General features: G+C 38.6%; 1 protein-coding gene across 11 annotated transcripts in view; it reads right to left on the minus strand.

The window, feature by feature from the left end:
• The window catches only part of MECOM (MDS1 and EVI1 complex locus), a 562,843-nt gene that overhangs the window by 55,152 nt on the left and 482,465 nt on the right, over positions 1-25,226 (minus strand). For 8 of the 11 annotated variants that reach the window (XM_058730446.1, XM_058730438.1, XM_058730436.1 and 5 more), the window contains one exon: positions 4,492-4,626. In XM_058730446.1, the coding sequence (XP_058586429.1) occupies positions 4,492-4,626 (135 nt within the window). Of the gene's footprint in view, positions 1-4,491; positions 4,627-7,002; positions 7,215-7,251; positions 7,451-7,490; positions 8,409-25,226 lie in introns of those variants that run through there. The other 3 variants (XM_058730441.1, XM_058730442.1, XM_058730443.1) reach the window with 3 other exon arrangements.

Below are 25,226 nucleotides of genomic sequence, written 5' to 3' on the forward strand. Positions count from 1 at the left end.
ACATCAGGCATTGGATAATCTCTTATTGACACATTTCTTTTTACTCAAAGTGAACAGCAGACTTCTCTTATTCTACTTACTAAATACCAGCTGTCAAGGGCCTGTTTAAAAATGAAAGGACTTATCACCTTGTGTAAATGACAAGATTAATAATGTCTTGGGTTTCTGAGAACTTTATTCCAGTTATAGACCATGTTAAGGGAAGGCCAGGAGTTTGAATGAAACCGTGTTCCTTTCCATGACGCAGAATACATACACACGTATAAAATGTTACCCCAAAGCACACACCCAGCTCATTCTAATTATCATGAGTGGAAAGGCAGGTCTTAAGTCTAAAAAGTCAACTTACACAACTTGTGCCTTGGTGACCTGTCTGATTACATCCAATATGGTTTCACCATGAGGCAGAAGAGGAAAACCTGTGTCCAAAGAGCTATTGCATAAGTGCCTCAAATTTATGAACATATCATAGATGAAAACTGGCCTTGTTTGAGGTGGATAGGGGGTCTATGGGTCATCTTTTCTTTGATCAAGGTGAAAATACTGAAATGTGGAGGTCTGAGGAAACTTCTTAAAGGATGGAGGGAAAGGCAGGAGTGGGTGGGACCAAATCTAAAGCAATGTGCTACACTCACCCAGCAGAATGGTCTGTAAAGATATCTACAAGACATCAAAGGAAAGGACATCAAAATATCCAGAATAAAAAAGAAAGAAAGAAAACCTAAGCAAGCCGTCTAGATGTTTGCTTCCTTAACATTAGACACATGGGTGAGTCTAGATGTAAATGAAACTCAAAGTAATTAACTGTTTTCATGCTTCCTCTACATATTTGGTCCTCCCGAGGACCTATTCTGGAAAGAGCTGTCATTATCCAACTCTCTGCTTTTGCTCCTGCCCTGCTCTACCTCTCAGTGCCAGTTCTTGCTCCTGAAAACAACCAGGGACAATTTCAGACTGTTAAAATGTAAAAATATCGAAGCATTGTCTGTCTCAATAAAAATATGCAGCTAAATGCTGTACCACAACAGTGTGGCTATGTAACATTGTACAGAAACTTTAAGGAATATGGGGAAAATAATTAGGATTTCAAGGATAAAGAACCTTTGATATTATAATGGATCTTCTATTTTATGACCTGAATGTGTTCAGAGCTTAATTTACTAGTGTCTTTGGTGTGGCCTTCTTCTACAAAGATAAATTACTATAGTTAATATAGTATTTTCAGGGAGCTGGTAAAGGATATCAGCCAGAAGCTGCAGCTAGTTAGAAATTATGATTAAACACTCATGCCAGTATTTCCGAACTCCTATCTCCAAAAGCATCACTGCAATAATTTTGAAAACATGAAGAGACATCTAAAAACAACAAACGTGAGTCTTTCTAGGAAGCAGTAAGAAAGAAAACTGCCACAAAGCTCACTCTGGCCTGGAAAAAAAAAACCTGAAATAAAATAATTCACAGAAATCTACTGGAGAATTTAAATTTAAAAATTAAAATCCCCTCAAATAAAATGCTTGCACAGAGGTATTAGAAAAATGTTAATCAAACAGCCAGATGAACCAGATTACATCCTTTTCCAACTTTACTTGAAAATCAAAATCCATGCTGTTTCTAAGTACTTCTTCACCCCCAAACAAACCAAATATGGGTTTTATTCAGTACACGTTTTGACTGTCTCACTATCATCAACTGTATTATCATCTTAGCAAGAACATTTATTCACTTTTTTACCACTCCTCTACATCATTATAAAACTGATTCACATTGATTAAGTTTGGTCTTTAATGTCAGAATTTCTAAAAATATCTACCTTCCCAAAAATAAACTATAATTTCTACACCCTTGTTTTGTTCTGGGCCATCTTTTCCCTTCTTTGTTAGATATAATAATTATTACAATGACCAGGCTACAGTGGAAAGATCCATCTGACATTCTTCCTCTTTATAGTCCAAGAGTTAATACCTGTCGTGGTATTAAAATCTGTTTTCTAAACTTGAGTTCTATCTCAGAATTGGAGTGAAGAGAAACACCTTTTTGTTTTGTTTTGTTTTGTTTTTTACAATTTCTCGAGAGTGCTTCATTTACTTTTGTGTTGTGCAGGTGAGCTGTTGTTTGTGTTTAATAATTGCCCCTGATCCAGAGTCTCTCTCTTTATGGACATTAAATATATCTCACACAATGGGAGTGTTCTTATGTGATGAGTTGTGCTTGCTCACCACTTGTCAGCTCTTACTCCTCATGGAAAAGAGAGCGAAAAAACAGACCTACAGAATCTCTTTAGTCAGCTCTTTTTTTCATTGTACCTAGTCCAGCATTCACATTTCAAAGCTGTCTGAAATTGCAGTCTTAATTAACTTTTAGAACTATGCATACAAGCTTACAGATGAATACGTTTATAACATATGCATACATTATCTGAGTGTCTGTTCTCTTTTGTCTTGTCAACTGGGCTAAGCAGGATTGTATGCATACATTGCCTATCACACAAATCTGACTTTTACCTCTCACTTTCCTGTCTCCTTGTTTATGGGTGAACTTACTTGACCATGTAATGTCAATTTCACAATGATGTTATTTGATATGCACTCTGTTACCATCTTAGATGTCTGCCAGTACAACACATATACTTAAAATGAGTGCTTACAGCAATAATAGGTGTGTGTCTAATATTGACCTTTTATGCTTTTCCTGATTAACTATTTTCCCTGATTCTTCCATTAAAATACGTAAACATGCTATTCATTATATGCTGGTATGAAACCAGCATATTTTCTTTGGAAAGCAATATACCTCAAACATATACCTCAAAAGTAACTGTGTTAAAATTATAAATGCCTACCTTAATAAGCAAGCTAATTCAGAGTCAGCAATAGAAAAATAGTTTTGCTTTTTCAATGTAATTAACATTCCCAATGACGAATGTATTTACCGTAAAATATTAGACACCTAAATATTAAATGAAAAATGTATTGGCCAAGAGTCCCATTCTTACCATCCTTTCACTGATCCTACAACAGTCTGATCTGTCCAATGAGACAGCTCTTATTGTCAGTAAATATGAATAGCAAATAATTATTATGATATAAATACATTATTTCATCTTACAGCTCTCTTTTGAGGTCCATCAACTCCTTTATTTTAAGAAATATAGCATGAAAAATTCATTCATTTATATATCACCTATGTATTTCCCACATCTACAAATAGTGTGCGCTCAAAAAGTGTTGTTGATGTGACAGTAACTCATATGACGGACTTAGGATATTTTCTGCTCTCAATCAATAGCTAATTTAATAATGTTTTCTTTTGTCAATAATGCCTCTTGTTTTCTTACAGCAAAGACAAAAAAACCCATTGATTGGTTTATTATTTTTGATATATGTTGAAGATTTTTAAATGATTCCCATTTAAACCTAATTTTACAATTTACTACCTCATACAGTTTGGTCAGTAAAAATTATCTGGTAGCTGGTAAAATGCCAAAGAATAATCTCATAATGATGATTGAAACAGAGTCTTTGACCATATGACGCTAGCATTACTTAACAGCTTTCAATTGGAAACATCTAATTTAAACTTTTCTTTTCCTTGGTGGTGATTTTCACAGTAAATTTGCCAAACAACCATTTTAATATGGTCTTTGAAACATATTTAATTTAGGTAACCATTGGGTTAAAAGAAATAAATGATGGGTAACATAATTAAATTCTAACCCAGTAGTGTTTATAAAACAAAAAATTAACAGGCTAAACCTCTCGTTGTTTCAGGTATTGTCATACAAAGTTACAAGATTCATAACCTAACTTTATTGAGTGCAAAATATGCTTCATGATATTTTCATGATCTTATTTCATAGCTATTGTTATTACAGTTAACCTCACTACATGGGCCTCCATAAAGCAATTTCCAGCAGTGATATTTTTCTACTTTTCACATACACACAAAAAAGAAGTATTTTGATTAATCTAAAAGTGTTTCTCATTTGTAATCAGGCAAGTCAATATAAAATGCATAGTCAGGTAAGTCCACATATAGATCATCCATATATATATCTACCTACTACTTCAAGTAAGATCTATATAATATTTCAAGTGTATCACTTCCATTTTCTGCACAAATTCATAAAGTGTTATTGAGTACCTCAATACTTTCTATGAATGTTTCCCTATTATGATGGTAAAGAAAAAAAGGTAAAGAACATCTAGCAATAAATAGTGCTCAGTGTTTAAATCATCCAATCACATTCAGAAAACTAGAACATTTATGAAGTTTACTGTTACAAAGTGAGTAAACCACCCAAAAAGTAGCACGGGAAGAAAGCATGCTGCAAATAACTTTATTCTGCATCTTACTTATATTTGTACATTACTTTCACCCTATCAACAAACAGGCCACAAGGGTCTACTGCAACTCACTGTTATTTTTATTCTTCAGGCTTCACTGATACTTTAGTGCTCTCAAAGAAAAGACAAGAAAATCTTTACAACGTACCTGATCATTTATCTGGCATGCAACGAGGTTGTGCTGATCATAACAGCCAGCGAACCTGATGTACTTGAGCCAGCTTCCTACATCTGGTTGACTAGCATCTACGCAGAACTTCACATTGCAAAACTCATCTAAGATCTGGAAGGAAGAAGATGAGAACAATCAGTTTCCATATCAGTTCATTCATTAGAATAGTTAATTGCTTGAAAATATTTTACTCGTGTGTAGTCCTCCTTTAAATCCTTTTTTAAAAAGTCAGACAGCATGCATATTAATAAAGGAGGTATGATAATAAATTATCTTAGAAGCAGCAATGTACTGTTTTTTAAAAGAACAAAGCGATTGTAAATTATTGCAAAAACTGATCAATTGATTTCAAAAAACGCTTGTTTCCTTGTTATGCATGAATGAGTGCTATTGACTTAGTTCTATTCAATGTGATTTTTATTAAAAAATAATATTGAATAGTACATATTAACATAATATTTCTAAACTAAGTTGTCAATGTTCAAGGTTCAGATTGTCTTCCCATGAAAGTGTATACTTTCACATTTTTGTCCTTTAAACTCATTCAATTAAAAAAACTTTAAATATTATTAAATTCCTTTTCACTCTGCATTTCACTACCATGAAACAACTAAATCATACCCTGAATTGAAAAAGATAATAAAATTTGTCTCATAGATGTTTCTGACAAAACTTAAGAAAAACAAATGAAAACAAACGATTGATACACACTCATGCAAAATATGGCAACCTAACACATGTCAATGCATGTTTCAATTTTATGTTTAGTAAGCAAAATAACAAAATTGGCTTGTGAACAAGTAAAAATATATATAATAATACTGTAACAAATTGCCATCATTAAATATGTTTGTGTATTGTTATTTTTCATATGATTTTACATTTGGCCTATCCTGAATATTAATCATTACTTAGGACACCTATTAAACAAAAATCTAAATGGGAAACATCTATTTTTGAGGTTTTGCATACTTAAACAAAGCTATTCTGATTCACTAGCAGCAATAATGTTTTAAACATCAATATTAAAAGCTGCAGAGTCGTTGACCTAATGGGGAGTAACTAGAAAGGCTGGTAATGTTAATGTCAATCAGTTAAGGCAAACTTGAGGAAGTTTCCTATCACAGACTAAATAAGACACTCTAGAACAAAAAAATCATTAAATAACTCCCAGAGAACCTTGCTGTATCCACACCTATCTAAAAGTAAAAACTAAACTCTTGGGTCCATAGACCAAAAGCGATCTTGCATAGAATTCAGGTATTCACCTAGTTGCAGATTCAACTCATTAACTCACCACAAACTTCAAGAAGAAGCCCAGGGCTCTGAGAGCTCTAGTTAAGAGGCATTATGAATAAGCCTTTGGCCATGAGGCAATTAAAGGGCAATAAGTAGCCCCACAATTTAAAAAAGAAAAATCAAAACAGAAGATAGGGACAGTAATTGCTACACACACGTACACACACACACACACACACACACACACACACACACATCTTTTTCAAGACACCTCTTCACACTAACAACAACAGAAAGTTTACATTAAATACCCTCTCTAGTGAGAAAGACAGATTTTAACAATCTCTTATTTTTTAAATTACAAACTTTAACTTGTTTTCTTCAACTCTCAACGCTGAGTAACTCAAATGGCAACTTGAGATCCCCCTCCCAGATGTCTACGAGAAGCATAAATAACAATAGCAATCACATTTTAAAATAGTAAAAAGTTGGTGTTTTTGTTTTGTTAGTTTTTTTGGCTTGTTTGGTTTCTGGTATTTGTTTTCTTGACTAGCAAAAACAAAAAGGCAGTTCTACTGACACAGGAGAGAAATATTTAATGAAGGAAATAGAGTGAAGTCAGTGAAATGCAACACCAGTTCCATTTCATATTTGCAGAAAGAGGTGGAAAACTTGTTAATTTCAAAGTCAAGCATCATCTATCCCCTTAGCTTTCCAGCATTCCCTTTTGCGGGGGGGCAGGGAGTTAAGTATTGCATATACTGCACATAAAAATTCTAGGTGTAATTTTATTCCGTGTTAACATTATTGCCATTGCCACTGTCAACAGTGAAATTAATTTAAAAACAGGTTCATTCCCAAAGAATGTCTTTTTACATATATGTTACATGATTATTCAAATATTTCATCAACATATTAACTTTCTTACTCTCAATATTCTTGCCCCAAGACAAAAGCTGAACTTTCTCCAGAAACGTTTCCCCCCCTGGGTGAATTATTCACTTTTGATTTGCTAGCAGAACTGCATTTGTCTCCCAAATGTCTTAATCGTCTCGGAAATCTCGAATAAAATAAAGTAACAACACATCTTCTGTCATTTCATCTAACACACTGCTGTGTTTTTAAAGGCTGTCAAGTTCCAAAGATAGCTTAAAAAAAAAAAAAAAAGAATTCCCTTTAGGTGGACTTTAGAGAAAGGCCCTTTCAAAAACCAACAGCAAAAGGAAAGAAAAAAAAAAAAATCCCTACATTCTAGCCAAAGGGTCCGAATGTGACTTTCTCGCGAAGCAGCACACGATGTTGGACAGCAAAGCTATTACTTGGCAAGGTGGAACTCGGCCGAAAGCGGCTCCAAAGTCGCGTGGCCGGTGCCAGGAATTCAGATTTTGGCAACCCCACCTTCTGCGTCCCTGATACCGACGGACAGACACACGGAGGGAGGGGAAGTAGGAGACGAGCGAGAGGGAAAAAAGGCCGACAGCCGGGAGAGAGACCCACCGAAGGCCGGACGACCCACCCCGGAGACGCGTCCAGACCGCACCGTCAGGAGGAACAAGGAAATCGCCAGTCCCAGCAACGTAGATAAGCAGCAGGGCTCCGCGAGACTGCGGGCAAGTAGGAAAAGAAGGCTGGGGGGGCGGGGGGTGCCCCGGAGAAGGGGTGCCAAGGCAGAAAAGTGTCCGAAGTTACAAACTATGCACATCGCCAAGACTTTTTTTTTAAGTGCGTTCTCTTACCTTAAGATTTCTATGGCCTCAACTCAGCAATAAAAGGCAATCACAGAAGAATTAAAACAAACAAAATAAAATAATCAGCAGCCCCCAGCTTTCCTGCACGAAAATCCTTTCAAACGATCCCGAACCACATTTCGGGATGTTTAAAAAAAAAGAAAAAAAGAAAAAAAAAAAGAAAAGAAAGAAAAAGGAAAAAAGAAAGCCTCGCGTCTCGATTTCCGAATAGGTCTCTGATAACTTTGTCCGTTTCTAGGATCTGCTCGCCAGGACCACGCGTTTCAGATTTATTGTCCGCCAACAGTGTATTTTTAAGACCAGAAATGAAGTCTCCTTTCGTCTGGGTGACCCGGGTTTGGTGTGTTTTGGCTTTTTTTTCCCCCTTCCTAAATGAGCTCGGAGCTATTCCTTCTGGTTCACATCACCTCCCTCTTTTCTCACTTTCTCTTGCTCTTATCAGCCCGATGTGTAATGAAAGTTATCTGAAACCCACTAAAACTTCTTCCACTTCTCTCTCCCAGTTCCAGGGGGGGTGGGGGGGACAGGCAGGAGGGGCAGAGTTTGAAAAGGTGGGGGGCCTGGGGAGGCGAGGGGAGCTCTAGCCCCCTTTCAGATCCTCCGTAGCGCCTTCCCCAGTCCTAGACCCTCACGGGATCGTCCCCTTTCGCAACTCCAAGCGCAGCCGCCGGGTTTCTATTTCATGAACTGTCTCTTTAAAGAAGATCTGCTCGGCCATCCAGAAAGAACCCGGGGCGAGGGAGAAAGGGAGCTATCTCCCGCCGCCCAGAGTGTCGGAAGCCAGACGGGGCTCCTCTTTCAGTAAATTTTTAAAGTGACAGCAGCCTCCTCTGGCGGGAGAGGTCACAAAAAGGTCGCCAAGACCCAAGTCCTATAGGGACAGACTGATTATGGATACACCATCCCCCTTAAGCATGTAGATTTCTCCGGGTAAACAACCAATGGGGAGATCTCGCCAGACAGGATTTCTTTCCCTAGGGAAATATCCTCTGTTTAGGTGTCCTGAAAGCACAAGTGTAAGTGTGTGTGTGTGCGCGTGTGTGTGTGTGTGTGTGTGTGTGCGCGTGTGTGTGTTGGAGGTGGGGGATGGGAGTGATCCGGTGGAGAAGTGCTTTGGGGGGGTGTGAGGGTGTGTGCACCAAGCCTGGGGGTGGGGCGCTGGAGGGGGCGAGAATGAGAATGGGGTTTAGGGTGAAGAGACACTGGTTCATGCTAAACCTCATAATTAGTTTAGAAATTCTCAGAAAACAACAGCCTAACAGTGAAAGTTGACATGTCCATTTCCAGTTTTCTGCTAAGCATCTTTTTAAATGATTATTATTGAAATTCATGCTCTGTTCTCTATTATTATAGTTAGGTCAGCTGAAGAGCATGCTACTTTTTCAAATCATGTTTGTCTTAAAAGAAGTAATTTCAAAATCTGAAACATGTTTTGCCAATAACCTGCCCAAATAGCGTATTAAGGTCTTGGAGAGATTGACAATTGTCTGGTGAGTTTTTGCCATATTCTGTAATACGTTAATTAAAACACCATTAACGACCAAAAGTGGAATTAAGCAGTTTGACAACTCAGGTTATTTTTAAAGTTTTAACATTATAAATACTGCTTTGGGGGATCAGTACTGTACGGTGATTAATAACTTTCTAATATAAATGGTCACTTTTTATCAAAACATTTCAGAAACAGCACCGGAAGAAGGAATATAGGAATGCGTGACAAAATAAAAGAGTCTACGGATTTACCTATAGCCAACCTTTGAAATTTTAGTAAAACCCAACGGTTAAATGGAAATAATTTTTTTTTTATCACAAAACTCCATTCATAAAAACAAATGAACAAATCGAACTTCTCAACTCAACAATGGAAAGTTAAGCAAAGTAAGCCGGTCGAGGGACCCTTGAGGGGGAGGGGCGGAGGGAAAGGCTATGGAAAGCGTGCTTATGTTGAACTTTATCAGCGAACGGGGACGACGCCAAGTCCCCTTTTTGTTTTCTCCAAGTGCAAATAGACGTGTAAATCTAGTAGATGTATATTTCCCCAAAATGCTGATTTAAAAAACAAAAATAGTAACAAAAGGGAGGGATGTGGGAGAGAGAAAATGACAAGAGGTGGTGACTAATTCGTTTCGGTGGCCTGTTATCTGTGACATTGAACTGTTATTTCAGATAATGGCCATTGTTTGAGGAAAAATCGCACAGCAGTGGTAGGTAGGACAGGAAAAATCCTTTGTAAATAACCTAAAACCCGGTCAGATATTCCCATAGAGTTCGGCGCTTGAGAACCTTTAAGAGCCCCCGGTTTGCTGCCATTGATTTCCTGCCCTTCCTCAACTTGCCCATTGTCGGAGCCCTTTTTTTTTTTTTTTTTTTTTTAATTTAGCCATAAATTGGACCGGCTCGAGCTATGAGCTGTTCTATTTTCTTCCTGTCAGGATGAGGGATTTGTTTTATGATGCATTGTGTATTAAATACAAGTAATCTGGGGAACCGATTGCTTCAGACAGTGCGGCCTGATCAGGGGGTCTGAGAGCTGAGCGCCCCAATCCCCCGCCCCAGCCCCGCGGCCCCCGCCACCTTGCCCTTTACAAAGCGGCTCTGAAAAGGAGGAAATGTCGGTGGATAAACAAAAGGTCGGGTAGAATCTGTGGCAGGTTCTGGCTAAATTAGGATTTCGTGGAAAGGGCCTCGGAGTTTTTTCCCTTATATTGGGTTCGGGTGGGGGAGGCGGGGCGACTTTCAAGGTCTGGGTACTTGCAGATGTGGCTGAGGCCGGTAGATGGCGTTGCACCCCGAACTAAGGCGCTGCGGCTGCGGCTTCAACCACCCAGGTGAACCCCTGCCTTCTGCCGGGCGCCGGCCTCCGTCTTTGCCCTGCGCCCAGCACGCCGGCCCGCACTTCCCGAGCTTCTGGCCGAGGGCACCCTGCAGTCCAGAACCGCGGACACCGGCCTGAGCTAGGACTAGTTCCACGTAGGAAATTCTCTTCTCCAAACAGAGCCAAAAGTGTTAACGCCTTCTCTCTGAAACCTTGGAAGATTTATCTAGAGAGATGGGGGATTATTTAGCCTCATCATTATTTTATCAATATCATCATCATCAGTCTTGCTCTCTGCTGAATTACTAGTGAGAAAGACTAAAGGAAATCATCAGAAGGACCCGGGCAAACACGAAATATCAATCTCTCTCCCTCGCTCTTGCTCCCCCCACCCTTCGCTCTCGCGCTCCCGCTCTCTCCCTCCCTCACACCCCGCCCCCTCTCTTTTTTGATTATATAATAACTTCGCGGAAAGACAGAGTCACCCCACTTTTCTTCCCCCGACGACGCAGCTTGAAGTTTACAAGTAGGGTCCTGAAATCCCAGAGTAGTTAGATGGGCCTTGTTTCTCAAGAAAGGAGCCTCTTGCTATTTCCATAATAACCCTTTAGGAGAAGACCCTGACCCACCTCCTCCCGTAAGAAGTGAAACAGAAGAGGAGACGGAGCACTGGAGAAAAAAGGTTTTTGCACAGCGCTTGTTTTTCTCCCTGGTTAACTTGCTTTCCATCAGGAGGTTTCTAAAACAATAAATAAATACAAGGAGCCAAATACCACCACCAATTCCCTTTATTCCTTGGGATTTCGGGTGAAATCTGTTTACAGTAGTTCCCAGTTACAAATTAATCTGCAAAAGCCGCTGTCTGCTCAGCAGTAATCAGTAACATGCGTGTTCTGCAGTGTTTAACGCTGCCCTTGAAATGGGCTATTAAAAATAATGGTTTTACTATAATCTCAAACCAACTTTAATTTGCAAACATGTATCAGGACAAATGATCTAAATATTAAGGGGATGGAATGGAAGAACATACTATAACAAATGTATAGCTCTGGAGAAAGCAGAAAATAGACTGATTCATCACCACTGTTTAAGAAGAATCCTACTTTAAAAACATTTTTTTCCAGAAGGAATTATTGTTTTTTCTGTCCCAGTCTGTTAATTGTTGTTTACCAGGAAAAAGGCATTGGAAAATATGAGGTTTGAGTGTGAGTTGATAGATTTTCTGGGAGCTGTAAAGATCCCCCTTTGGCTGATGGCAGGGCTGGGGTGGGAGAGGTTAATGTGTTTTCTTCCTGGTTTGAAAAGGGCATAAACCCTCCTCAGGCCCCTTCCTTCCTCCCCCATCTGCGTGGATTGCAGAATCTTTAAAAGGCTCAAAGATTTCCAATAAGGCCACTGGCTCTGCCTTCATTGTGTAACTGTTTATTTAAAATAAGTCAATATATTAGTTAAAGCAGTAAGAAGTTAGTGCTTCAGTATTCAAGTGATTCCCACAAGACTGTAAGCTGATGCCTCTTTTAAGCCTTCAACTTCATGGCTGTCCCAGAAGTAAAAGTTCTGCTAATGGAGACCCTATGGGCATGGTACATTCCAGCACATCATTAAAGGAAAGAAAAGCAGTCCAGCCAAAGCCAGATGAAATGACTGCACTGTCCACTTTTAATAGGCTTCCTGTGGACAAACAGCCCTGTAACACTCTGCAGAGGACAATATTTAAAAACAAGACAACTTGCTGGCAGTTTTCAGTACCATAAAGTTAATAAAGTATGTTCCCATTCACCCTGACATTATGTTTTTAGTTTATAGAGGAAGGCACTTTATAACCTCAGCCTAAGTAGACTTCCCTTAATTCCGCAGCTTTGGGTTTCTTGAGGTGGCTAAATATACACTGAACTTCAAGCCTGACATTTTCGTTTTAACACTCTTTTTTTGTAGCTTTTCAAGAACATACAAGTGCATTTTTACATTTCTCAAGTGCAGTTTCATTCATGGAGATCCTGTTAAATCTTGTTTCATACAGTTCATGTCAAGAAGCATGAAATAATCTGAGAAATTGACATTTGGCTGAACAATAACTGCTTGCTAATTAAATTAGCTTCATGTATAGATATTGATGTGTGTTTAAAAAGAAAATCGATGCTTTCTTTTCCACATCAGAACAGGATTTTGTAAAATCTAACTTAGCTGAGACTAAGATAAGAAAAAATATAGTAAGTACGTCTTTAGGACTCAAGAGACTCCCCACTGATTTTCCTATAAATATTTTTCCCAATACAGAAACTCCCAATTTGTCTCTCCTTCTTCTTTCCCTCCAGATTCTTGACCACCTACAAGTTCTTCTCCCAAATCCTTTTACTTAAAGAGTAAGCCTTGTAATGAAGCATAACATCTAGCCAGAGAAACTAGGTCAGAAAGCCAAGGAATCAAAGGAATATTTTGTTTAATTTTAGTTTATATGTTTTAATCAGGGGCGTATTTCCCAAGATGGGCCCCCTAAATTTGAAGGTGAATTCTGTGGTGCTGGGTAGGTAGACACAAACAAAACAGTCCAGCACAGTAAGTTTACAAACAAGAAGGGCTCGGAATGTCTATAGTCACAAACACACATCATCACTCCTCAGGAGAGATGTTTCTTGTCTCTCTTGATGGACTTTGTTTTTTGTTTTGTTGTTGTTGTTGTTTTTAATCTATGGGTGTGGGGGGGGGGGGCTGTTGAAAAAAAAATGAAAAAGGGAAATTAAACGTAAAAAAAATGTAAATAAAAAATTTCCCTTGGTCTGGAAATGGGCCCTACTGAAAGCATGTTAATCCCCACCTCAGTAATTTGGTTCTCCAGGAGAAGACAGAAGCCCTGCTGCTGTGCCCTGCACTTCATAAATCACATCTTTATGTGGACAAGGTCAGGGCACCTAACAGCTCAGACATGGGCCTTTGCAGTGGCTCGAGGATTCAGGCATGTTTACTCTCCCGCTCGGCTCTCCGAGGAGTAGTCCAGCACGCTTCTAATTACTTTTGATTATTTTCATTTGCTGGGGTCAGTCTGGCTTGCCAGGACTGCTGGAGGCTTGATTTCCTACAAATCTCGATGTCTTTGTAGGACGGCACTGTGTGCGTGCAGAATTAGCACCCCGTTATTGTCCCTACAGCATGGGATCCCTCAAAACAGATACTGTGATATAAAAGTTTCCCCAGTGAACCATTACCTACTTCCAATTTATTAATTAACTACACAAGCATAATCACCTAGCTGATCTTTTAAAAAATGCAGATGACTTTCTTACCATTTGAGTGTTTTATCGTATATTTGGCCACACTGAAAGTGAATTTCGTTTCTTTTTTTCCATTTTTTTTTTTATTTTTTTGCTTTACTCTAAATATATTTAGTAATGACTAGCAGCCCTTTGGAAACTAAGATGAAATACTTTGCTGAGACAACAGCTCTAGTGAATAAATTATTATACTCAAAGATTTATTTCCTAAACTCCAATTAAGACTGCCATATTTAAAATATTTTTTGTTTGGCTATTTTGATGTATTTCAGTCCTAAGCTATTACGCTGAGTGGTTATTTTGTGGCGAAAGCACAACAACAACAACAACAACAACAAATTCATACGAAGTTTAAATGAAAACACTGTTATAAAATAAAAACTTTAATAGAATATAGTAAAATTTTGGTAGAGAAAAAGAGATGAAATACCATTATTTTTCTCTTCTTTATCCACCCAAAGTAGAAATGTTTAATGCTCTGACGTATATGCATTAAAAGATGCATTAAAAAAAACTAAACAAATAAATATTCACAAAAACTGAAAAATAAGTAATTGCAAAAAACATACAACACATCAATCTGGCTGTTGAGACAATGAACATTTTTAGGTCACCGAGCAAAAATTACTTTTATCTTTTTCTTTTTTAGATGATAACTTGGATCATGATTACAATTAGTCTTCAAAAGCCAAATTCCTCATTCTTCCTAACTTTGGATCAAAGAATGAATGTACTAAATGCTTTTAGAATTAACTCCAATTCTGTTAGGAATTAATTTTTAATTATTTTATTAATTTTAATTAATTCAATCTCTCGTGAGGGTCAGCTTCTTCCCTGAGGCTATGAAAACGCCGTTGCTTTAGTGGTTGTAGACTCATAATTTTGTGGGGAAAGTGAGCTGGAAGACCTTTCTCTACTTCTGTCTCCACCCCTAGCTATGTGCCTTTGGGTAAGTCACTTAACCTTTGAGTTGGTTTCCATGAGAGTTTCATAATATCAGCCTAACAGGAATGTTGGGAAAATAAATCGGGTAATATGAGTGTGAACTGCTCTGAGTTCATGGGAACAGGTCAAAATACTATAAGCTTCACAGTATTTGTGTTGGTATAATGGGTTAGAACAGACTTACATACACACACAATGAGGAAGATAGTCTAGTCTGTATTTTGAAGAATGGCAAAATCGAAGTATTTTTCTCTCCTCTTTCTTCCATTCCAATGCCAGTTGCCCTAATCCTTACCCTGCCCTATGGAAGAGAAGAATTTTAAGAAAAATGTTTTTGCTCTCTCAAGCTGTGCTACCCCCGAAGATGTCTGTCTCTGTCGGGCTTGCAGCTGAGTTTGTTCTGTCCTACCCACTGCGTTCTCTGCCAATCAGTAAGAGGGAGAGCTCTGAGGCAGAGGTAAAATGTCATTGAGGTTAAGATCCCTAAAAACCAGGTTAGGAAGCCATCCACACACATATACACACCCATACACACCCATCTGGACTAGTTTTAGGTCAATATTTATTACCAAGGCCAGTAAACTTATTCTCTACCATGTCCTCTGGTAGACTTTAAGTGCCAGAATAGCAGGGATTGGGTATATTTTATTTGCTTCTATTGCCCAGAGCCTAATACAACACCTGGAGGTATTGTACCTCATATGGTTCCTCATATGGAGGTATTCAGTAGGTGTTTGTTGAAAAAATGTGTAAGAATCTTCCTCGCTTTTCATTCCCACCCATGGATGCCCAGCTTAGATGCCTGTTACCTGTTGTCTGAATTATTGCAATGACCTCTTAACAGACCATCTGACCACAGCTCACCTTCCCACTAGTTGATGCTCAATACTGTTCATCTTCCCCAGCATCAGCTCTTAATCACTTTTCTGTTCAAAATTCTTCAATGGGTTTCAGTTGTCTAATGATTCAGTATAAACTCATTCCATTTTTTGACAATTAAATGAAGAGATGTAAGTAAATCACTTAGAATCATGCGTGGTGCATACCATATGGTCAATTAAAACAGCTATTATTATTATTGGTATTACTAAAATAATTGTTATTCTAACCATTATTGTTCCTCGGCCTATAATCCATTTTGCCTTGATTATCTTGGATGAAATCTTATCTGCCCTTCAAAGACCCCCTTTTTTATGCCCACTGATTCCTACCAACCAAGTCTGACCTTTTTTCATCATTCACCCCAGATCATCTTTGCTTCAATTCTGGTTTATAGCCAGGTCTACCTTGCCTTACAGTAGTGTTCATTACTAAAGTCATTGCTCACTGTTCATTATTAAAATCATCAAAAATCCTTCTTAAGGGTCATTGTAGCTTAAATTCTTAAAGATGGGATCAAGTTTCATTCATACTAACATCTTCAGCCCCATCTTTTCATAATGGGCTCAAACTACCTTTGAACTTCCCTTGTAAGAGTAAATTCATTATGCCTAGATGTATGAGGAATTGCTATAGTAGCCAAGAAAACTGGACTATTTAACATTGTACCCCCATGGGAATCAACTGATGCCCTGATAAGTCTCTTTTAGGGAATTTAGAGATAGAAACTCCTGCCACTGCTAATGTCCAGAAGCAGCACGTTACTGCTCCCTATCACTCATATTTCTGTTTCTGTTCCATCTGCCCTTTACCTGAGTGCCAACCCTGGACAACATCTTGGACTCTTTTGTTTCCCTTATCCCCAGTAAACAGTCACTGACTTGGTCAGTCTGTTAAATTGTTACTACAGAGCCTTCATCTTCCCACTGGCACCGGACTAATGAAGGCCCTTGTCATATTAGGCCTGAATTTTATGGCATCTGTAGACCAAAAATTAGCCTTCCTGAAATAACAAAGGTATAACAATGTTTTGTTTTACCTAAAAAAGAAAAGAAAAGGTAGAAAACAAAGAAAAAAACACACTAATAAAGATTCTGATGGATCCTAACGTGCTAGAAAATAAAGTCCCTAATTCCAAACGCAGTCTCCTCTCTAATTTGATGTCAAATTTATCTTGGTAGGACCATATCCTCGTTCTTCCCTCCAAACAGGTCCTTAGTTCTGGTTAGCAACTAGGGATGTGAGCAGAAGTTCTTGGTCCTTTAACTGTGTTCATGCGGGTCCTTCACATTTTCTTACAGTCACGGCATTCAGGAGATGAAACAATGGAAATACTAGTACCATTTGTCGAGCTCATACACAGCCATCCAGGCACCCTTACAGTACTTGTTATTAAAATCATTCACTAGTCGGGGCGCCTGGGTGGCGCAGTCGGTTAAGCGTCCGACTTCAGCCAGGTCACGATCTCGCGGTCCGTGAGTTCGAGCCCCGCGTCAGGCTCTGGGCCGATGGCTCGGAGCCTGGACCCTGTTTCCGATTCTGTGTCTCCCTCTCTCTCTGCCCCTCCCCCGTTCATGCTCTGTCTCTCTCTGTCCCAAAAATAAATAAAAAACGCTGAAAAAAAAAAAAAAAACGTCATTCAAAAAAAAAAAATTAAAAAAAAAAAATAAATAAAATCATTCACTAGTCAGTCATCATATTTAGGGTCGTTTGTAATATGTTATCTGCCAATTTACCTATAGGCTGTTTAATGGCCAGAAACACTCTTCACGTGAGCATTTTCTAACCAGTGACTTGTTAGCAGGTCTTCCCCGAGAATGTGTTCTGTGGTTAAATAAGGTAGTAACTCCCTCTTGGGGCCTCACAATGAACATCAGCACGGTAAATGCTCTAAGACTCTAAAAGTTTAAGAAGTACTGCAGGAAAGAAACCTTTTGACTTGTTTAATGGGGCATCAACAAAAATATTTAAACATGTACAAAATCCCCTTGCCCCTTCCACTGGGACGCCTAAGGGAAGGAATTTTGGAAATAAAGCTTTATGTTATTTTGCATCCATTTCAGCAAAGCATATAAATATTCTTCGAAATATTTTTCTATCAGTTGACTTTTTTTACCTCTTGATCAAAAAATGTTACAAAATAGTACTAGATGAATAGGGACAAAATCAAGCCTCGACTTCGTTCACATTGAAAGCATTTGGAAGGTCTATCAAGCTCACAAGAAAAGTAGGTTATCAGCAAACTCTAGCCGATTGATCCTCGCCCTGTGAGCTGTTGTAATTGTATTTGAGTGTATGGTACAAGAACCTTCCAAAGGAATGTCTCTAATCTCATTTCAGAATCAAACCACACTCTCCTATCCTCTTCTATTACAAGCTCTCCTAAAGCACGGATTTTACCATGGGGTTATTTACACACAAAGTTTTACATTATTTAGGCTTTTCTTAATAAGACTTGGCATTATCTAGATCTTCATTTCCCCAGGAGAGGAAAAAAAGCAGTGAGTCAATCTCAGACTAAAGATGCCTGAATTAAACATTTAAGAATTTGCTTTTTTTTCCAGTTTTTGATATCGGATTCAGGTGTCGTGCCAGCCGATGCCTGCCTGACCACTAAACTACACGGACATTAAGTCAAATGGCATACAAAATTACAGGAATTTGATCTTGAGATAAACCACAAACCTTGATGAACTAGCATTGTTCCAGATGAATTAACTCATCATCCTGAAGAACAGAACATTTCACAGGGGTGACCAAACAATCTTCTCTATAAAGAACACTAATGACTGTGATTAATTTGTAATCTATTGAAAGTGCTTTCTTCCAACTAAAGAGGCACACACCACATTGGGGGGAGGGGTGGTGAGGCAGTTCTGGCCCTAGAATTATCGCTACACTCCAAAGCTCTGACCTTAGGTGCTGGTTACCATATGTCCGTTACAGAATTATTCAAAAACAATCAATATGTTAAGTTCTTATCAATGATTTAGTGAAACATTTATCTTTTCTCTATGTTGGAAATCCTAAAATTCCATTTTATTACATCAGTGACCATAGCCAGACACTTAAACAATAAAAAAACAAAACAAAAAAAAAAATTAAACCCTACAGTGCCAGGAAAGCATGTTAGGTTTTTAATCCATTGAATGGGTGTCCCATCTTTTGATACATACCAAAGGTAAAATGTCAAAATATTCTAATCGTTGGTTAAAGTATCAATAAAATCTCAGTATCATTGTGAATATATGGCCATTGATTTCAGCCATGGTTTTAAAAATATCTTTCTATAAATTTTGTGGAGTCAATTCTTCAGCTTCAAATAAAATCCTAATATAGCCTGTCTATAAACTCCAGAATTAAGTACTGGTCAACTTCCAAGATGCATTCTCAAAGGTATTTGTGCTTTGGTGTGTAGTTCTTGGCTGGAAAACAAATCCAGGCTTGCTAATGCAGTGCCCTACAACTAGAATGGAGAATGCCAGAAAGCATGTGAATGGAAATACCTAAAGAGGAAAGAAAAATACGCACCCTGATTCACACATAATTTATATTCCCATATGATCTGGACTATAAATTTACAAATAACACATGGAACTCAGTCAGAAGATGGAGAAAACTGAAATTATGAGCCTAGGAAGAAGGTAAGATGGAAATGACTACAATTTTAAATTTTAAACTCATGCTTTTGTGTGGTATCACACTGCATCTTACACACTTTTGTACTTCTCCTCCCCACTTCCACTCTTGTGAGTAGCCAGCAAAGTTCCTACATCCTCCAAACAATGGTTGGGTGAATCAAGTTTAAATGATTCACTGAGTACTTTAGCTATGTAATGTGTTTGTATTAATTTTCTGGCTTTTGTTGTTTCTGCAAAAAGTATCATAATAAATGTGTACCATTTCCTATGTATATCTCCTTGGTCGTCAATTCTAAAATATTTCAAGAAAGTCATTTAAAGTCTATAAATGTATCTTGCTAAATTTTAATCTTGGAAAGTACAGTGGCATTGTAACATATACATACTCAAATTACTGATGTTCAACTATTGTGAACAGAAAGAAAGAGGAGGAAGACGAAGAGAGAGAAGAAGGGGAGATTGAGAGAAAGAGACAGAGAGAAGAGAAAGAGAGACAGAGAAAGAATAAATGATCTTTTACCCAGAAAAGAGAACAGGGGGATACATGAATCATCTGTTCCCCGGGTAGAAATCAGGGATCAAATGCCTTTTATTATGAGTATCTTGTTGTGTTGAGTGTGTAACTCTAAGTTTTAGAGATAGGTATTTTTCACACCCTGCAACATCTGAATGAAAATACTGTACATCACTTTCTCTGATGCTCACCCAAACCCAAGGTAACGGGTATCAACACTGGTAGTTTAAGGGCTGAGCAAGGGAAATTTGGACTACACTTGACTCCCAAATACTCGCTCGCTGCAGAATTTTAGCCCTCAATAAAATAAACTGACTGAATTTGGTTTAGGTCTTGAAAAATATTTCATACCAATGACAAAGTAAATTATCAAGACAAATAAATTAATGTATCCTCTACCCATAGTATTTGTGGAAGGGAAAGCAATGCTTCTTTTCTCATTCTTCCCTGTCCCTCCAAATTTTGCTTACTGTTGTCCAGGTGATACAGTGGCTCCTACACGACTCACGTGACCCAGCTGTCAAATCACTCACACCTAGGATGTGGTGGCAATAGTCTGTTTTCACAAACAGCCTGCCTCTCGTGGCCTTTAGTAGGGAAGGTGATGGACTGAATGTGGTAAGCTGCCATAATGAAGTAAGAAGAGCTTCTTCCCCTGGCTCGGTAGATCACAGGTTCCCTCCCTGAAACTAAGAAATCAACTGGACTCATGAAACATCAGTCTTCTGCCCAGTTCTGGCTAAGCTGTAGACTTCTGATGCTGGAGATGTTGATGGAGTCTGTGTCTAGTTCTGTGATACTGAGAGAGTTGCTTAAACTTCTTGATGCTGTCTTTAAAATTATGGTAATGAAACTTCTATCATAGGTTATCAGAATTAAACTAAAGATAACATATATAAAGGACTTAGTATAGGGGCCCCCCTGGTGGCTCAGTCGGTTGAGCATCCAACTTCAGCTCAGGTCATGATCTCCCAGTTCGTGAGTTCAAGTCCTGCATCAGGCTCTGTGCTGACAGCTCAGAGCCTGGAGCCTGCTTCAGATTCTGTGTTTCCCTCTCTCTCTGCCCCTCCTCCTCTCATGCACTCGCTCTGTCTCCCAAAACTGAAATAAACATTAAAAAAAAAATTAAAGAACTTAGTATAATGCCTGGTACATAGCAGAGACTCATAAAGAGGAAAAAAAATAGTGTAATGATTAAAAGCACAGACTCTAGAGTGTGACAGTCTGGATTTAAATCACAGCTTCACTATATGCTAGGCAAGTGACATGTGCCAAGTTACCTATCACCTCAGTTTCCTCATCTGTAAATGAGGATAATGATAGTATCTCATAGTATTGTTGTATCCTCTGTTGAGAGGATTAAATAAAACAATCCCTACATAGCACTTAGGTCAGTACCTAGCACATAAGCACCTAATAAACATTAGTGATCATTAAAAGGAGTTCTAACTCTAAAAAATAGTTGTTACCTTCTACATAAATGCCCTCTATGGTTAGTTTTTTGCATAGACATCCTTACATTAGAAGACAAACAAACTGGGGCGCCTGGGTGGCTCAGTCGGTTAAGTGGCCGACTTCGGCTCAGGTCATGATCTCACGGTCCATGAGTTCAAGCCCTGCGTCGGGCTCTGTGCTGACAGCTCAGAGCCTGGAGCCCGTTTCAGATTCTGTGTCTCCTTCTCTCTCTGACCCTCCCCTGCTCATGCTCTGTCTCTCTCTGTCTCAAAAATAAATAAACATTAAAAAAAAAATTAAAAAAAAAAAAAGACAAACAAACTTTTTTTTTCTCCTAATTTATTTGTTGTTCCTCAGGCAAAGGTTGTTTCTGAGAAATAGAAATGGAAACATAGAGCACCAGAGAAGAATAACCAAAAGAAGTGATATGAATGCAAATTCATTAACAGCTAAGCTAGAAGTCCCAATGTTAGTGAGGAGAAATCTTTTTTAAGATAGGAATATCTTGGAGATAGGTAGAAGAAAGCACATGAAGAGAAACAGGAGTCTTTATGATTTTCCTGGAAGTGATACATGTTTTTAAAATAAACCGTGAACCCATGGGGGAGGGGAAGGAAAAAAAAGAAAAAAAAAAAGAGGTTAGAGTGGGAGAGAGAGCCAAAGCATAAGAGACTCTTACAAATTGAGAACAAACTGAGGGTTGATGGGGGGTGGGAGGGAGGGTAGGGTAGGTGATGGGCATTGAAGAGGGCATCTTTTGGGATGAGCACTGGGTGTTGTATGGAAACTAATTTGACAATAAATTTCATATAAAAAATAAAAATAAAAATAAAAAAAATAAACCGCGAACAGAACTTTAGTTTGAAGTACAGTTTAGTCATTATTTGAAGTAAGCTATTAAAAGATGCAGTTGTTCAAAATGTGGGGTGGGGTGGGGGATGGGACAGGAAACATTCAAGGGAAGGGAAAGAGGATACGCAGAGTAGGAAGTCGGTGTGAATCCAGAGGATCACAGTAGAGGTAGTTCAATTTGGGTGTGTAAGTTTGTTCTGTTGGCTGGGTCCACATAGGTGAGTGAGTGGGTGTCAGAAGTGGATCTCCAATGCCGGTGAAATATTCAGGTGACTGTAGCCGCCACCTTAACTGTAACCTAATGGGACCATGGGCCAGAACCACCCAGCTAGCCAAGTGGCTCCTGAATTCCTAAACTATGGAAACTGAAAATAATGAACGTTTATTTTTGTCTTTAGCCACTAAATATTGGGGTAACTTATGACGGAGGAATAGGTACAAAATACACCAGTGAAAGCTCTTTGGTGGATATGGAGAATTCAACGGCCTGACCTCTTCAGATCATCAGGGAGTTAAGGCCCATGAAAGAGCACTCCCTAGCCTGCATTTGGCCACAGTCTGCTGTCGTTCCAAAGGGGTGCTTTCACACTCCCATCTAACAAATACTTGCCTTCATTTCTGCTCATGAACCGTTGCTCAGTATAGTCATTAGGACATCCCAGGAGCCATAAAGTTGAGATGCATTAGTGACTAAGACTTGATAAGGCCAAGTTATGGAACGCTTTCCAAAGACAGTTGGAATTTAGGCCATACTGAATTGAAAATAGGAAAACGCAGTCATTACAAGTTTCAGAGTGATGACATTATGACAACACAATTTCCAAAAGATTCGTTTCCTGGTTCAGGGCCAATCACATAGCCGATCATGGTTTGAGGGCATGTACCAAATGAAGGTTAGTTACTTTGCAAATTCAGACTGATTTTTGTTGTTGTTTATAAAATGACTAAGATGCTGATCTTTGAACAAAGAAGTGCCTTGCTAAACTGTTTACCAGGAATTAGCCCAACTCCAGTCCAAAGCCACAAGACAATACAACCTTATCAGTGCCAAATGCATCAATGAAAAATAAGCTAGCAATTTGTTTCTTTCCCATTCCACCCCTGCCACGGACTAGAACCTTGCCCCTTGCCTGTCGTAGCAGGACCATTCCTAGGAGCCACAGCCACTTCTGATAAAGTGGCTGTTGGCTGCCATTCCCACAGGTTCCCAGAGAGATTGCCAGGTTGGCATAAGTACCGACCAAACCATATTAAATGTGACAGAGAGCATTGTAGGGATAGCACGTTATCCTTTCCAAGAGATGTCTCTTCCTCTTAAATTAAAGAAGTCACTAATGATACAAAACCATGAAAGCGCATGACAAGTAAAATTACCACCACAATAAAACTGAGCAAGGAGATGCAGACAGTAGACAACTTGCCCGAGGTCCCGACAGTAGTTAAGTGCTAGACCCCCAGCTGGAAAACAGAACTTTTTGAGTCCTAGGGAACACTTTCTCCACAGCACCTGTGGTTCTCCCCCTATCCGGGCAAAGAGGCTGGATTGATATTTAAGTTTGTTTCTTTTACAGAAAATCGGGTAATTTTATTTAAACATTTTCTTCAGAGTCTTTCAAATCAATTGCAAAAATAATACATGCTTGTTTTCCCAACCAAACAAAACAACACAAAAGTGTTTCACCATTCAGAGGCAGTCAGTATTCAGTCCAGGGTGTTTTTCTTGTGGTATTCTTTGCTCACACAAAACAAAGAATATATATGTGTATGTGTTGTTTTTGCCAAAATAGAGTTATACTATCCGTAATTATTCTAGAACTCCCTTTTTCGAATGTGGCAAGATATCACAACCTACAAGTTCGAAGGTCTATGCCTAATCTGAAATTCGTTTTCTAATTTCTGTGTGCACACAGTCACATGTACATACATGTCCACACGCACATTTGGCACAGACTCTTGGGTTTCGGAATGGCTCTGGAATATTTCATCAATCGCACACCACTTTCTCTGATGCCTTGGCTCTTGATTAACTGGTTGTAAATGACCAAACTGACTATGCTGCAGGATAAGGTTTAGAAGACAGAGGGAATAAAAAATTAATATAAACCATTGTCGCTGCCGTTACGGCCCATGCAATCTATTTAGAGAGACAAGAATAAGCTACTTGAAAGAACACCAAATAGCACAAGACTGTAAGTCATTAAGTACTAAATTATGTGGCTCAAATGATAAGTGCTGCAGAGATTCAGACAGGAGGGAGATGTGTGAGGGCTGGCATGGCAGGAGAAGCTTTCTAGGAGAGGTAAGACGTGCACTCAGAAGCTGGGCAAAAGTGCCCAGAGGCTGGGCAAAAGTGGAAAAGAATATTCCTGGGGATTTTACCGTGTGCTGAGCTCAGGCTAAATGTATTTTCAATGCTTGCTTAATTGCTTTGATAAAACTCAGCATCCTATTTTCTCCAGGTATATATAATCATCCCCATATGTTCTAAAATGAAGGATTGTAGTAGTTTAAGCATGTGTATATCCATGTGTGTGTTCTAAACAAAGAGATTAATTTTCCTGATGGATTCTAACATACCAGACAGATTTATACTCTATGCTGGGTGAATCTGTTACATAAATCAAAGGAACATTGAAAAATAATTGTTCTGATAAAATCTAAAAGCAATGGATAAGCTTATGAAATTTCTAGAGTAATTTTTTGTTAACCTAAGAATAACTGATAACATACTCAAGGTACATATCCAGGCATAATGCTTTGTAGCCAAACCAGAAACATTTTATTTCACAGAGTGGGTCTTTGCATTTTCTTCAACAACCGAAGACACAGTTTCTCCATAGTCAACCAGTTTGCAATAGTAATAATAACAATAACAAAAATCACAAATCACTTCTAAATTGTAAGCATAATGCCTAAACACATATACTCCATTGCTGTTTTTGTGTGTGTTGTAATCACTTAAAACTCAACCTACGGATTTAACTGTTTTGTAAATTGTTTGGTTTTGATTGGAATTGTAGGCAAAAGATATCCATTATGTATTTTGTTTCTAACATTAGTCTTGTTAACTGTGCTCCTTGATTCATTCATTCTTGAAAGAAATCAGACATGGTCCTTGCCAAACTCTCATCTGTAAACACCCGGATGGCAACAATGTGGCAAACGAATTGGGGTGGAGCATGTGGTTGCTGGGTGACCAATTAGCAAGCTGGTGAAGGAATGGAAGCAAGAAATGATGGTAAAATGGTAACAAATAATGATCACAGAGCGATCACTTATGAAGTGCCTCCTCCATGTCAAGTGCTTACTATGCATCGTTTCACTTAATAATTCACTAACAGGCTATAAGGGATT

Source organism: Neofelis nebulosa, chromosome 5 (genome assembly GCF_028018385.1).
Source record: "Neofelis nebulosa isolate mNeoNeb1 chromosome 5, mNeoNeb1.pri, whole genome shotgun sequence".
NCBI lineage: Eukaryota > Metazoa > Chordata > Mammalia > Carnivora > Felidae > Neofelis > Neofelis nebulosa.